Source organism: Onychomys torridus, chromosome X (genome assembly GCF_903995425.1).
Source record: "Onychomys torridus chromosome X, mOncTor1.1, whole genome shotgun sequence".
Taxonomy (NCBI): Eukaryota; Metazoa; Chordata; class Mammalia; order Rodentia; family Cricetidae; genus Onychomys; species Onychomys torridus.
In genome coordinates this window covers 89,676,449-89,691,145 of record NC_050466.1, presented here as the reverse complement: position 1 = coordinate 89,691,145, position 14,697 = coordinate 89,676,449, and the positions used below count along the sequence as shown (strand labels likewise).

Sequence of the window (14,697 nt, the reverse complement as noted above, 5' to 3'; positions counted from 1 at the left end):
GCATTTTCTCACTTGGATTATTTTTTATATACAACCATAAACATATATAGAGAAATGAAATTTCTAGATTCATACTGCCTTTAAAGGATGATTAAGAACTTTGCTAGCATATAAGATAAATATCCCATTTTCTTATTTGATGCAGCACTCCTGAAAATTTCTCAGCATTTTGATGAAGATCCTTCAGCTTTGGATTCTAGGGTTAATGATGCCAGTTGGTTCAGAAAAATAGGTAAAAGAAAAATCTGTGGGCATGGAAAGCTTTGTGGTATAATAGAATCAGAGTTGGGTTCACAGATTCTGGCTCTTTCTTTTGAACCTATGGTATACGTATATAGCTTGCTTAATCTTGGTTTCATTGTATTAAAATAGAAATGCTTACATCTCTTATGTAGGATCATTTATTTATTAAGAATTTCATTTGAAATAATGTATTTACCTCACATATAACGAAGTATTCCACACTTATTTTCTTTTCTATGGAGAGTGAATCAAAAAACAAAATGATGAATTATAACTTTAATTCCCCAAATTATTATCCTAAATATGGTCTAGAAAGCTGAACTTGGCTGAGCAGTGGTGGCACACGCCTGTAATCCCAGCACTCGGGAGGCAGAGCCAGGCGGATCTTTGTGAGTTTGAGGCCAGCCTGGTCTACAAAGCGAGTTCCAGGAAAGGTGCAAAGCTACACAGAGAAACCCTGTCTCAAAAAAACAAAACAAAAAAAACAAAAAACAAAAAAAAGGAAAGCTGAACTTATCCTTTGATGTGATCCACCCAAAGTAAACTACATGCAACAATATGGATACCTCTCAGAAACATAATGTTGAACAAAAAGAGCCAGGCATTAAAGAGTACATAATGCATGATTCTGTTTATACACAGGTTAAAAAGGTAAAACTGATTTAGGGTTAAAAATCAAAATAGTGATCTGTTTAGGAGGTAAGAAAGAAAAACATTGAGAGTAAATGTGATCGAAGTGTATTGTGTTCATATGTAGAGAAATTGCATTGACTTTATCATGTAAGTAATATGAAAATAATTTTAAAGAAAATAATTAAGGTAGTGTTTACCATAAAAAGAGATCCTGGACTTGAAGGGAGCTTGCAGTTTTCTGATAATGACAAAAATCTTTCTTGGTGTGGATATATGTTTATTTTATTGAAATGCATCAAGTGGCACAATTATGATTTGTGCCACTTTCTTTTTCTGGGCTTTAATTAATAAAAATGATATAAAAACTATGGAGGCAGTTAAGGAGTATTAATTAACAATACCACAGAGGGACTGGTTCGACATGGACCTTTTCCTGCTTTAAGGGATTTCTTGAGGGTTTCATCTGAGCAAAAGGAAACAAATAATGTAAATTCTAAGAAATTTGGAACATAAGCATTTTAAAATACAGAAAGATTTGATGACTTTGACCTTTTGAAAGTTTGAAAAGATAAAGGTATTTTTCTCACTCACCTTGTTTTAACTAGTTGGGGCTTCTACTAGCCTTTGGAAAACAGGAATGTTCCAAAAATACTCTAACCATTGATTTTAGTAGATTCTGATCTTGCCTAAATTTGAACTTCTTTTGCCATTTTTAGTTGATGACTTCGTGACTTTCAGTTACCACTTGGTGACTCTCTTTTTTGTATGTATTTTTAATTAAAATATAAATACATCATTTTCTCCCTCCAGCCTCTCCCATTTCCCATCCCACAAACATCTCACTCACTTTCAAATTCATGGCCTGTTTTTTTAATTGTTACTATTACAGGTAGGTAAGTAGGTAGGTAGGTAGGTAGGTAGGTAGATAGATAGATAGATAGATAGATTGATTGATTTAATACTGAGAATTCTTTTTGTATGTCTCAAACTTAAAAAAAATTAACAGTACCTCATGTGTCATTGACTTAGAATCGATGATTAGAAGTGATAGAAATCTCTAAATTTCTCCACCAAGTTTCTTCACAAACATAAACTCAATTTATTTTTCCAATAACAAAATAGTTTATTGACCTATTTAATTTTTTAATTAATTTTAAATTTAAAACTTTAAGTAAAATATAATTAACCCCAAGAACCCCTTTATTAGTATATTAGCATTGAAAATGTTGACAATAGAGATTATGGTGATACAGACTAAACAGTCAATTTTTCACATTTATTTTATTCATCTTAACTTTCAGCTTGGAACTTAGCTCTGCAGTCTGAGAAGGATCGAGAGACAATGAAAAATTTTTTTATGGTTTCTTATAAGGTAAATTTCATCACAAACATTCATCATAGAACCCAAAGTTCTACCATTACAGAACTATTGCTTTGCCTTTGTCGGGACTGAGAGTTCCAGAGTCCTATATTAAAACAGAAGTATCTGTAGAATGGGCGTGCTCCAGTGTTACCAGTTACCAACACATCAGGAAAGATCACACAAATAGATCTGTAGATATGTAGCATAAGTACCTGTGGACAGCAGGGGTTGAAAAGGGAGGTGAGAAGTTTAAGCCTCCTTTATTTTCTTCCCTAGAGTAGGTACTATATGTAAGAATTTGTGAATTTGTTATTATTCACTTTTAAGCATTTCAAAATAATCATTTACCTCCAAAGTAGACATTAAAAAGTTACTAAAAGGTTCAGGTATTAGTGAGGAGTGAAAACAGAGGTGTTACAGAATACACCTCATCTGCATTTAGAAGTATCACAGTCTGACAAATTGAGGACAATTAAATGTTCAGAAGTTTAGAGCTGAAATGAACTGAAGAGCATAGTTCCCTCACCTTAAGTAACCCAAAACCTAAAAGTATTGGACAACTTAAATTTTATTTAGTCAGTGAAGGTCATGATTGTTATCCCTAAATGTTTAGGGAGATTAAGAAAGTCTTTGGAGGGCTGGGGATGTAACTCAGTGGTAGAATAGTTATCTAGCATGTACAAGGTCCTAAGCTCAATCCCAAGTACCAGTAAAAAAAATCTTCAGGTTTATGTATAAATGCAGTTTTAAATAGATGGCATAATAAGTCCATTTCAGTTTTGACATTTGTGGTGATGCTTGTATAAGACTGACGTGTAGAAATCAAAGTGGCTTAGTTTTATTATAGTAAAAAGCTCAGAGAATTTCCTAAAACTAGAGGACAACGTGTAATGATGAGGTTCTGTTTAATGCCTGTCAGGATTTGACATTGTCCCCTTCAAACATAACAATTTAAGTACTGATTTGGGCTCTGTTCAGTACAAAGGAAAAACTGCTTCCCAGGGGGAAAATCACCTATAAATGACAACATCACCCAAGAAGTAAATTGCTAGATAGGCATTCAGGGCTAAATGACAGTATTTGTCATTGAGAAAAAATACTGAAGAAGAGAAGCTTTTTATCTCTAGGAAGGTACTAAAAACAATGAAAAGTAATATAAAATTAAAACTGTAAATCAATGTGATAGTCTATATCATTTTATGGCAACATGTGTTTTTTCAGCAGAATATTTTCATTCAGACAAGATGTTGCTGATTTTGATTCTGATTGTGTTCACCTGACAGAATTCTCGGTATTCATTGATGTTCTGGTTATTTCTTATCAGCTGTCCCTTTTTTGTCCTTCTGATCAAGGACTACTGATTGCACAGAAAACATGTTTACTTGTAGCAGCTGCAGTTGATCTCGAGCAAGGAAGAAAAGCTTCAACAACTTACGAACAGGTAATGTTCCATCTTCAAAGAACAGAGAAGGGTGAAGTGTGCTGTTGGCTACATTTCTTTTCCCTGACACATTTGTTTTTATTCCCCTTTAGGAAATCTTCTCCTCTTATTCTAGAAGCATCTTGATTTCAAAGGCTTATAATGGTTAATTCCTTCCTCAGCAAAGGTTGCATTTGGCTTAGCCTCATTCCTAGTCTGTTATTATATTTAATCTTCATTATCTCTCTGTGGTCATATATGACCCATACAAATGTTTCCTCTACTTTTGTTTCTTTTCATACTTTTGCTATGGAAGAATTCATCTTTGTCTAGAGTTTTGATAGCCAAGTGAAGTGATTTCCTTAGCTTCTCTTTACTCAATTACGTTTGCTTAAATATGTCATCATTATCTTATGTCTAACAAGACATGATCTCTTACCTTTGCCTGAATTCCACTCTCAAGTCCTTTCTTAATGTTTTTTTTTTAGATACTGTGTTTCAAATTATAGACCATATGGCCTCAAACTCATGGTAGTCCTCCTGCCTCATCCTCTGAGATTAGGGATGTTAACTCTCATACCTGCCTCCACTCTTAAACCTACCTTTTTAGGAGCTACCAGAATTATCATATCCCACACACCTACAACTCTTCATCCTTCTTCAAAGAAAGTCACATAATTACCACTTTCTGTTTGATTTTTAAGAATTAATGAGGCATTTCCAACCCACAATTCATTGGCTACATGCAGCCCAGGATAGCTATAAATGCAGCCCAATGCAAAATTGTGTGTGTATATATATATTGGTTTTTTGAGACAGGGTTTCTCTGTAGCTTTGGAGGCTGTCCTGGAACTCACTTTGTAGACCAGGCTGTCCTGGAACTCACAGAGATCCACCTGCCTCTGCCTCCCGAGTGCTGGGATTACAGGCGTACACCACCACCGCCTTGCAAAGAATATACACCCATATATTTTTTTTTTTTTTTTGAGCTGAGGATCAAACCCAGGGCCTTGTGCTTGCTAGGCAAGCACTCTACCACTGAGTTAAATCTCCAACCCCGTAAATGTATTTAAAATGTTTTGCATTTTTTTCCACTCAACCAAACGGCTCTCCAGCATGAGCGTTGTAAATGACATTGTCACATTACAACGTCAAGAAGTTAGACACACCTGAGTTCTCTGCCTGCTTGGTTTCTCTTACCTGTAATAAGAAAACATCTTAATTTCCCATACTTATTAGGTTCTCATTTCTCCAACAGGTATAAAGTCCATTTTGCTCTTTATCCTCTATCTTGTGTTAACCACTTCTTTCATATTATTCTTTACATTTAGAATAAATTCTCATCATATGTCTGTTTCTTGTTGTGAGGTATTCACCAGAGTAGACTGCTCAGACATGGATTTAAGGCAATAGAAAATCTTTATTAGTCGGTGACTACACTAGGTGTTTGGGATCCCAGCATAGCACCAAGCCTTTCTCAGGGTGAAATTTTAAGTACAAAAACCGTGCTCTGGGTTGACATATTTCAGTTAACAAGAACAGTTAACTAGAAGCAGAACTACAGAAGCCCAAAAGCAAGGTTAGAGACTTTCCCAAAACTATGGACTTTGATGGATTAGGTCTTTGTTTTAGTTTTGGCTGGTAGTGCTGCCTATGTGCTGAATTTTACAGCCTTAATGGTACTTCCATCATGGAGTCAGTTGTGCTAAAGTCTGGGGGCCTACTAAGGTCTGGGGCCTGTTACATTTTGTGTGTGTGTGTGTGTGTGTGTGTGTTCCTTTTTTGAGTTCAACTCCAAAAATATTTGAGCGGCTGGATAGATGGCTCAGTAAATAAGAGCACTGGCTGCTTTCACAGAGGACCCATATTTCATTCCTAGCACCTTTGTGGTTGCTCACAGCTATCTGTAACATCAGTTCCAGGGGGGATTCTATGGGCAGCAGGCATGCACAAGGTGCACAGACAAACATTCTTACATGTGTAATTAAAATTTTTGAACACTAGTTTCTTACTAGATACTAGACATACAGAGATGAAGTCCTTGTTCCTGAGGGTAAATGAGACCCCTTTATGAAGTCTCTTCCAGGGGGCTGGAGAGATGGCTCAGCAGTTAAAAGCACTGCCTGCTCTTCCAGAGGTTCTGAGTTCAGTTCCCAGCAACCACATGGTGGCTCACAACCATCCATAATTCGATCTGGTGCCCTCTATCTGGCTTGTAAGCATACATGCAGACAGAATACTATATACATAATTAATAAATAAATATTTTAAAAAGAAGTCTTTTCCATTAAAAAAAGAATAGACAAGAAAAGAATCTAACTTTTCCAGAGAAAAACTAGGCAAAAATTAACTTCAAGTAAAGGTGAATGTAATTTTATTCTCTATAAGCACTTTTGCTTTACTGAAAATAGCAGTAACATGATGGTTAATGTTGTCATCAACTTAACAGGACCTAGAATTACCAAAGAGACAAGCCTCTGGGCATATCTGTGAGGGATTTTCTAGATTAGTTAACTAAGGTGGGAAAACCAACCCTAAATGTGGGTAACACCATGCCATGAACTGGAGTCCCAGACTTGCATTAAAAGGAGAAAAGTAGCTAAGAACCAGCATCCTTCACTATCTGCTTTCCCTCTACAATGTAACCAGCTGCCTCCTGCCCCTGCTGCCATGCCTTCCTCACCATGATGGACTGTATCCTCATAAACTGTAAGCCAAAATAAACTCTCTGTCCAGTAAGTTGCTTCTTGCCAGGTACTTTTTCACAGCAATAACAAAAGAAACTAATATAACTTTATCCTTATGGTGCTTTTAACTTTTTAAATGTTACTCCTTTTTAGTTCGTAGTCTGGGTATGTTATACTGTATCTCAATGAATACAGATTAATTCAACACATGGGAAATTTTGTCACCTCATAAGTATGGTCCTTGTGTTACTTGTTCATCACAACTGCTTTTTTATCTTCAAGTGTTGCTCATGTTCTTTTGTTAGAAGTTATACTTCTACAGAATATTAATAACTTCAAGCTTTACAAAAACACAACCAATGATAAAAAATGTAAAAGTAGTTTGAAAATGAATTACTTGTTTACAGATGTACTCCTTAGGTGACCAATATCCAATACCTTTTAATTAGTAGGAGGCACTGCTTGGCATGTACAGTGTAAGGTCATGTCTGATTAGCTTTGCTTAAAGCAGCAGTTCTCAACCTGTGGATTGTGACCCCTTTGGTAAACATCAGTCTCCAAAAATATTTACATTATAATTCAAAACAGTAGCAAAATTACAGTTATGAAGTGGCAGCTAAAATAATTTTATGGTTGGGGTCACCACAACCTGAGGAACTGTATTAAAAGGTCGCAGCATTGGGAAGGATGAGAACCACTGGCTCAAAGACAATACTCGTGATTCAGTTTGGCACACATGAACAGCAGCCTGCAAAAGGTTAGCACCACTAATGATTCTAGTTGGAAGATAGTAGCTTGGTAAGATTTTCTCCTAAACTTTGTATTTTAGAAGGGATGCAAATGCATTTAATATATAAAGGACTCAGGAAAAATTATCATCACTACAATGAATTACATAGAAGTCTTTTAGAATTCATTGAACTTCTAATTTTGAAACAAAGTTTGAATCTCTGGCTTATATATACAGTAATAAAACACTTATTTTTTCAAGTCTATAGACCAAAGTTTCCAAAAGCAGCACTGCCCAAATGGCAGGGCTTTTTAGATGACTGGTACTATACATAAAATAGGGGCTAGAGAGCTCCCAGTAGTTAAGAGCAATAACTGCTCTTGCAGGAAACCCAAGTTCAGTTTCCAGCACCTATGTCAGGTTGCTCACAACCACCTGTAACTCCAGCTCCAGGGGATCCAATGCCCTCTTTTGGCTGTGAATTTATCATATATAACTTTTATTATTTTGAGGTATATTCCCTCTAACCCTAAATTCTCTAGGACTTTTATCATGAAAGCATGTTGGATTTTCTCAAAGGCCTTTTCTGTATCTATTGGCAAGATAATGTGAGTGTTTTGTCCATAAGTCCATTTATATGGTTTATTGCTGTATTGCTCAGGATTCTCTAGAGAGCTTAGAGAATGAATAATGAATAATGAATAATGAGTGGATCTTGAATTAAATTGATTCCAATCTTCCTGAGGAACTGCTACACTGATTTCTATAAGGTCTGTACAAGTTTGCAGTCCCAACAGCAATCGAAGGGTGTTCCCTTACTCCACATCCTCTCCACCATGAGCTGTCACTGTGTTTTTGATCTTAGCCATTTTGACAGGTGTAAGATGGAATCTCAAAGTAGTTTTGGTTTGCATTTCCCTGATTACTAAGGATGTTGTACATTTCCTTAAGTGTTTCTCAGCCACTTGAGTTTTCTCTTTTGAGAATTCTCTGTATAGATGTATATCCCATTTTTTAAAGTGGACAATTTTCTTAATACCTAGTTTCTTGAGTTCTTTATATATTTTGATATTATCCCTCTATCAGATGTGGAATTGATAAAAATCTTTTCTCATTCTATAGGCTGCTGCTTTGTCCATATGATGGTGTCCTTTGACTTACAGAAGCTTTTCAGTTACATTAGGTCCCATTTATTAATTGTTGATCTTAGTGTCTGTGCTATCAGTGCTCTGTTCAGAACATATTTCCCTGTGCCAATGCCATTCAAGGCTATTCCAAACTTTCTCTCCTATCAGGTTCAGTGTATCTGGTTTTATGTGTTGGAGCCTGCTGACACTCTGTTGGGTATCTGGGTGAAGGAGTGTGGATTGTAGAGACAAAGAAGACAGGAAAGAGTTGAGAGTCAATGCTGGACAGCCCCAAGTTTATTTCACAGCCAGCTTGTATATGATCTTGAAGGACAGAGGTAGAATAAAGCACAGCATAGGCATTTAATCACTATCTATCCTGCCTTGTGTCAAGGAGCAGGCAGTTTCATTGTCTATCTCTATGTACCTCTGGCTGATGTCAGCAGCCTGAATCTAGCTAGCTAGAATGTTCCTTCCTGTGGGCTAATCAGGACTTTCTCACAGCTCTTCAAAGACTCTGTGGGATAATCAGGACCTTTTCACACCCCTGGAGCAAGCAAGCTTGAACTCTATTGACTCAGAATAGACTTCAGATTCAAACTGGGAAACTGAGTCAGTTGTGGGCTCCCACATTTATGTTGAGGTCTTTGATCCATTTGAAGTTGAGTTTTGTGTGGGATGGTAATTATAGATTTATTTGGATCCTTCTATATGCAGTCATCCAGTTTGACCAGCATCATTTGTTGAAGATGGTGTCCTTTTTTCCAATGTAATAGTAGTTCTGGCTTCTTTACAAAAATTAGGTGTCCATAGATGTGTGGATATGTCTGGATCTTTCATTTGATTCCATTGATCAACATGTCTGTTTTGTGCCAATACCATGCTGTTTTTATTACTATAGCTCTGTTGTACAATTTGAGGTCAGGGACGATAATACTTCAAGCAGTTCTTTTATTATACAAGATTGTTTAGGTATTCTGACTTTATGTTTCCATATATAGCTGAAAATTGTCCTTTAAAGGTTTTTAGAGAATTGTGTTGGATTTTTTATGGGGACTGCAATGAATCTGTAGATTGCTTTTGGTAGGATGACAGTTTTTACTATGTTCATGCTACCAACCCATGAACATGGGAGATCTTTCCATCTAAATTTTAACAAACTTCTTGATGTATAACTCATATATCCTATAATTCACCCATTCATTGTCATTTTGGGCATTGCTGAGAATTAAACTCAGGGCCTTGTGCATTCTAGGCACACATGCTGCCACCAAGCATTATCTCCATCCCAAACTATACATTTACATGTACATTGTAATACTTTTTAGCATATTTTGAGCTGTACAACTATCAACAAAATCTAATGCTGTGGGATGTCCTATATGCTGTGAATATATGTTGCTATGACTGATTGATAGATAAAATGCCGATTGGCCAGTAGCCAGGCAGGAAGTATAGGTGGGACAAAGAGAGAGGAGAATTCTGGGAAGTGGAAGGCTGAGGCAGGAAGATGCTGCCAGCTGCCACAAGGAGAAGCATGATGTAAGATACCGGTAAACTATGAGCCACATGGCAAGTTATAGATTATTAGAAATGGGTTAATTTAAGATATAAGAACAGATAGAAAGAAGCCTGTCACAGCCATACAATTTATAAGTAATCTCTGTGTGTTTAATTGGGCCTGAGCGGCTACAGGAGCCAGGTGGACACAGTAATACTCCAGTTAGAATCTAATTTTAGAATATTTTTATCATTCTAAAAAGAAACCTTTTACCCATTAGCGGGTACTCTTCATCATTGTCACTAGCTCTAAGTAACCAGTTAGCTACTTTCTGTCTATATAGTGTGCCTATAGTAAGCTTTTTATGTAAATCTAATAATATGACTTGTAGTCTTTTCTGATTGGATCCTTTTGTAAAAAATAATGTTTTAGATTCTCTGTTTCTTAATAGGTATCAGTATTTCACACCTTATTATAGCTGAATAACATTTCATTGTCTGGATATATCACATCTTCATTATCCACATTATTCATTGACATACAATTAGGTTGTTTCCAATTTTCAAATATTACTAATAATGTCTCAGGTCTGGAGATGGCTTTTTAGTTAAAAGCACTTGCTGCTCTTGCAGAGGACCCAGATATAGTTTCCAACGCACACATAATGGCTTACAACTGCCTGTAACTCTAGTTCCAGGAAATCTGACACCCTCTTCTTGACTATATGGACATCAAGCATCTAAGCATGTGCATACTCACACACAGGCAAACATTCATATACATAAAATAAAACATTTTTTAAAATATTGTGAAGTCTTAATAAACATGTACAAATATTTATGTAAATAGTTTCATTTTGAGCATATACATTGATGTTGGATTTATGGCATGTTTAATGTATGCTTGTTAGGTATGGACTTTATAGGTATTAAATCTTCTACACTTTTGATGATCTTTTTCCTAGTTTTATTGTTTATAGAAGTGTTAAAATATCTAATTCATAGTCTTTTCCATCCTTTTATTTTGTTTTATTTTTTGGGAGAGGGTTTCTCTGTGTAACATCTCTAGCTGTCCTGAAACTCACTTTGTAGACCAGGCTAGCCTCAAAATCATGGAGATCCACCTTCCTCTGTCTCCTGAGTGCTGGGATTAAAGGCATGCACCACCACGCCCAGCTCTCATCCTTTTATTTTCATCATATGTCTTTAGATATAGTGCTTATCTCCTATAGATAAAATATAAATTATATTTTAAATTAGTATGACAATCTCTGTCTCTTATTACATAGTTTAATACATTAACAATTGATATTATTTTATAGCCAAACTTCTACCATTTTATTTTTTGTCTTTTCTATATCTCACAAGTCTTTTCCTTAATTTTTATTTATGTACATGTGTGTACCTGCTTGTCAGTATGTGCACTATGTGTGTGCAGGTGTCCACAAAAGGGAAAAAAGGCCATCAGATCTTCTGGAACTGTAGTTACAGATAGTAGTAAGCTACCCACTAAGTGTGCTGGGAACCAAACCTGGGTCCTCTGCAACAATATTGAGTGTTCTTAACCACTTAATTCCAGCCCCAACAACTCATATGTCTTTATCCTGATTGCTTACTTTCTTTTGCATTGACTACACAGTGGGTGTTTGTTGTTGTTAGTGATTACTCTAAGAATGAAAAATGTAGATTTTAATTTATCTGACTCTACTTTGAATTACAAGTTCAATTTTAGTAAGATACAGAAATGTTACTCATATTCGTTCTTTCTCCCTTTTTTATTATATATATTACATTTGTATATTTCAAGCATAGTAGATATATCTTATAATACTACTTTATGTAATTGTACATTTTTTGAAGAAATTAAAAGAAGAAAGTATATATTATAGTTTATTTTATTCTTCTTGTTTACAATTTCAATTCTTTTCATTTCTTCCTGTGATCTTGAATTACCATATGGTCTTATTTCCTTCTCTGAAAACAGCTTTGTTTCCACCTGCCTCTTCTATGCTATTATTATTAAATATATTACATTTCTATATATTATCAGTCCACTAATATAACTCTGTGTGTGTGTGTGTGTGTGTGTGTGTGTGTGTGTGTGTGTGTACAGCTTCTGTGTATAATACAAACTTCTTTAGCTAGTTTGGGTGTTGGAGACTAAACCCAGGACCTTGTGCATGCTAAGCACACATTCTACTTCTAAGGTATACCTCCAGCTCAATAATAGCACTTTAGAACATTTATGTTTACTGATTGCTGCCTCTATCAACTCACACTGAATGTTGCTTCTCTCACAAATTTTAATTTCAACTGTATTTTTAAAATAAATTTATTTAAAATTATTTATTTTACTTCCTGGCTACAATTTCCCCTCTGTCCTTTCCTCCCAGTCCCCCCACCATATCCTCCCTCTGTTCCTACCCTCAATCCACTTCCCCTTCTGTTCAGGAAATGGTAGGTCTCCCATGAGTATCACCAAAACATGGCATATCAAGTTGTAGTAAGACTAAGCACCTCTGCATGTATTAAGGCTGAGCAAGGAGACCGAGTATGAGGAGTAGGGTTCCAAAAGCCAGTAAAAGAGTCAGAGACAGACCATGCTCCCACTTTTAGGAGTCCCACAAGAAGACCAAGCTATACAACTGTCATATATATATGCAGAGAGCCTAGGTTAGTCCCATGCCGGCTCCCTGGTTGTCAGTTCAGTCTCTGTGAGCCCCTATGAGCCCAGGTTAGTTGATTCTGTGGGTTTTCTTGTGATTCCCTTGACCCCTCTTTCTCCTTTCTCCCCCTATGGCCCCTACAATCCTTTTCTCCTCTCTTCTGCAGGGTTCCCTGAACTCTGCCTAGTGTTTGGCTGTGGGTCTGCATCTGTTTCTACCAGTTGCTAGATGACACCTCTCTGATGACAGCTGTGCTAGGCACCAATCTGGTCACACAGGAGATGGCCAGTCAGGCTACATATTCACTATTGCTAGGCATCTAAGCTGGGGTGGATAAAGAACATTTATGCAATGGAATATTACTCAGCTGTTAAAAATAATGACACCAGGAAATTTGAAGACAAATGAATGGAACTAGAAAAAAATCATTCTGAGTGAGGTAACCCAGACCTAGAAAGACAAACACGGTATGTACTCACTCATAAGTGTATATTAACTGTAAAATAAAGGATAACTATGCTATAATCCATAAACTCAGAGAGACTAGGTAACAAGGAGGGCTCATAGGGGGATGCCCAGATATTCCTGAGAAGGAGAAATAGAGATTTTTATAAGTGGACTGAGGGCGGGTGGGGATGGGAACATGAGCAGTTAGGTTGGCGTGGGGGAACAGAGAGGGAGAGTACTGAAAGAGACTACTGGAAGGAGGGGAATTTCGGGGTCAGGTAGAAACCTGGCACAAGAGAATGCCTAGCACAGTTGTTATCAGAGAAGCGTCATCTAGTAACTGATGGAAAGAGAACTTGATTAAGGGATATCTAGCTTGTTTCCATGTTCTATTACAAATAAAGTGACATAGTTGAGCAAATGTCCTTGTGGTATGATTGAGCATCTTTTGGGTATATACCCAGGCATTGTATTGCTGTGTCTTGAGGTAGATTGAGTCCCAATTTTCTGAGAAATAGTCATATTGATTTCCATACTAGCTGTACAGGTTTGCACTCCCACTAACAATGGAGGAGTGTTCCCCTTGCTTGACATCCTCACCTGTCTGAGCTGTCACTTGTGTTTTTGATCTTAGCCATTCTGACAGGTATAAGATAAAATTTCAGAGTTATTTTGTTTTGCATTTCCCTGATGGCTAAGGATGTTGAACATTTTTTAAGTGTTTCTGGGCCATTTGAGATTCTTTTGTTGAGAATTCTGTTTCAATCTGTACCCCACTTTTAATTGAATTATTTGGTTTGTTGATATCTAGTTTCTTGAGTTCTTCATATATTTTGGAAATCAGCCCTTTTTCAGATGTGGGGTTGGTGAAGATCTTTTCCCATTCTGTGTGCTGCTGTTTTGTTCTATTGATGGTGTCCTTTGCCTTACAATGACATTTCAATTTTATGAAGTTCCCAGTTATTAATTGTCAGTATTAGTGTCAGTGTTATTAGTATTCTGTTTAGAAAGTTGTCTCCTGTGCCAATGTGTTTGATATTGTTTCTAACTTTCTCTTCTGTCAGGTTCAGTATATCTGGATTTATGTTGAGATCTTTGATTCACTTGGACTTGAGTTTTGTGCAGGGTGACAGATATGGACCTATTTGCATTCTTCTACATGCTGACATCCAGTTAGACCAGCACCATTTGTTGAAGATGCTTTCCTTTTGCCATTGTATAATCTTGGCTTCTTTGTCGAAAATCAGGTGTCCATAAGTGTGTAGATTTATGTCTGGGTCTTTGATTCGATTACATTTATCCACCTGTCTGTTTTTATGCCAATACCATGTAGTTTTTATTACTATAGTTCTGTAGTAGAGCTTGGGATCAGGGATGGTGATACTTCCAGAAGTTACTTTATTGTACAGATTGTTTTAGCTATCCTGGATTTTTTGTTTTTCCATATGAAGTTCAGTATTGTTCTTTCAAGGTCTGTAAAGAGTTGTTAAACTGTATTTTTAATACTAGAATTTCTATTTGATTACTTTTATAATATATATGACTTTATTGAGATATCGCTGATGAGCACTCTTATCATACCTTCATTCTTTACATGTAGATTCCTTTAGTTATCTAAGTATATTTAAAATAGCTGTTTTGAAATATGTGTCCAGTTTAACATCTGGCCTTTTACAAAGTCCTTTTTATTTTTTATGTGTTTGAAGTTTGCCTGCATGTGCACTACATACTTGCCTGCATGTGCTCTTGGAGGCAGAAGTGGGATTACAGAGCTGCAATGACAGACAATTGTGAGCTGCTCTATGAGTTCTGGGAATCACACCCAGGTCCTCTGCAAGAAGAGCAAATGCTCTTAACTAGTGTTCTGTCTTCCCAGCCCTT

At 36.4% G+C, this 14,697-nt stretch overlaps 1 protein-coding gene across 1 annotated transcript in view; it reads left to right on the top strand.

The window, feature by feature from the left end:
- The window catches only part of Tex11 (testis expressed 11), a 301,157-nt gene that overhangs the window by 221,194 nt on the left and 65,266 nt on the right, over nucleotides 1-14,697 (top strand). The window contains exons 21-23 of the mRNA XM_036174947.1: nucleotides 146-232; nucleotides 2,178-2,248; nucleotides 3,564-3,680. Coding sequence (XP_036030840.1) covers nucleotides 146-232; nucleotides 2,178-2,248; nucleotides 3,564-3,680 — 275 coding nt within the window. The remainder of the gene's footprint in view (nucleotides 1-145; nucleotides 233-2,177; nucleotides 2,249-3,563; nucleotides 3,681-14,697) is intronic.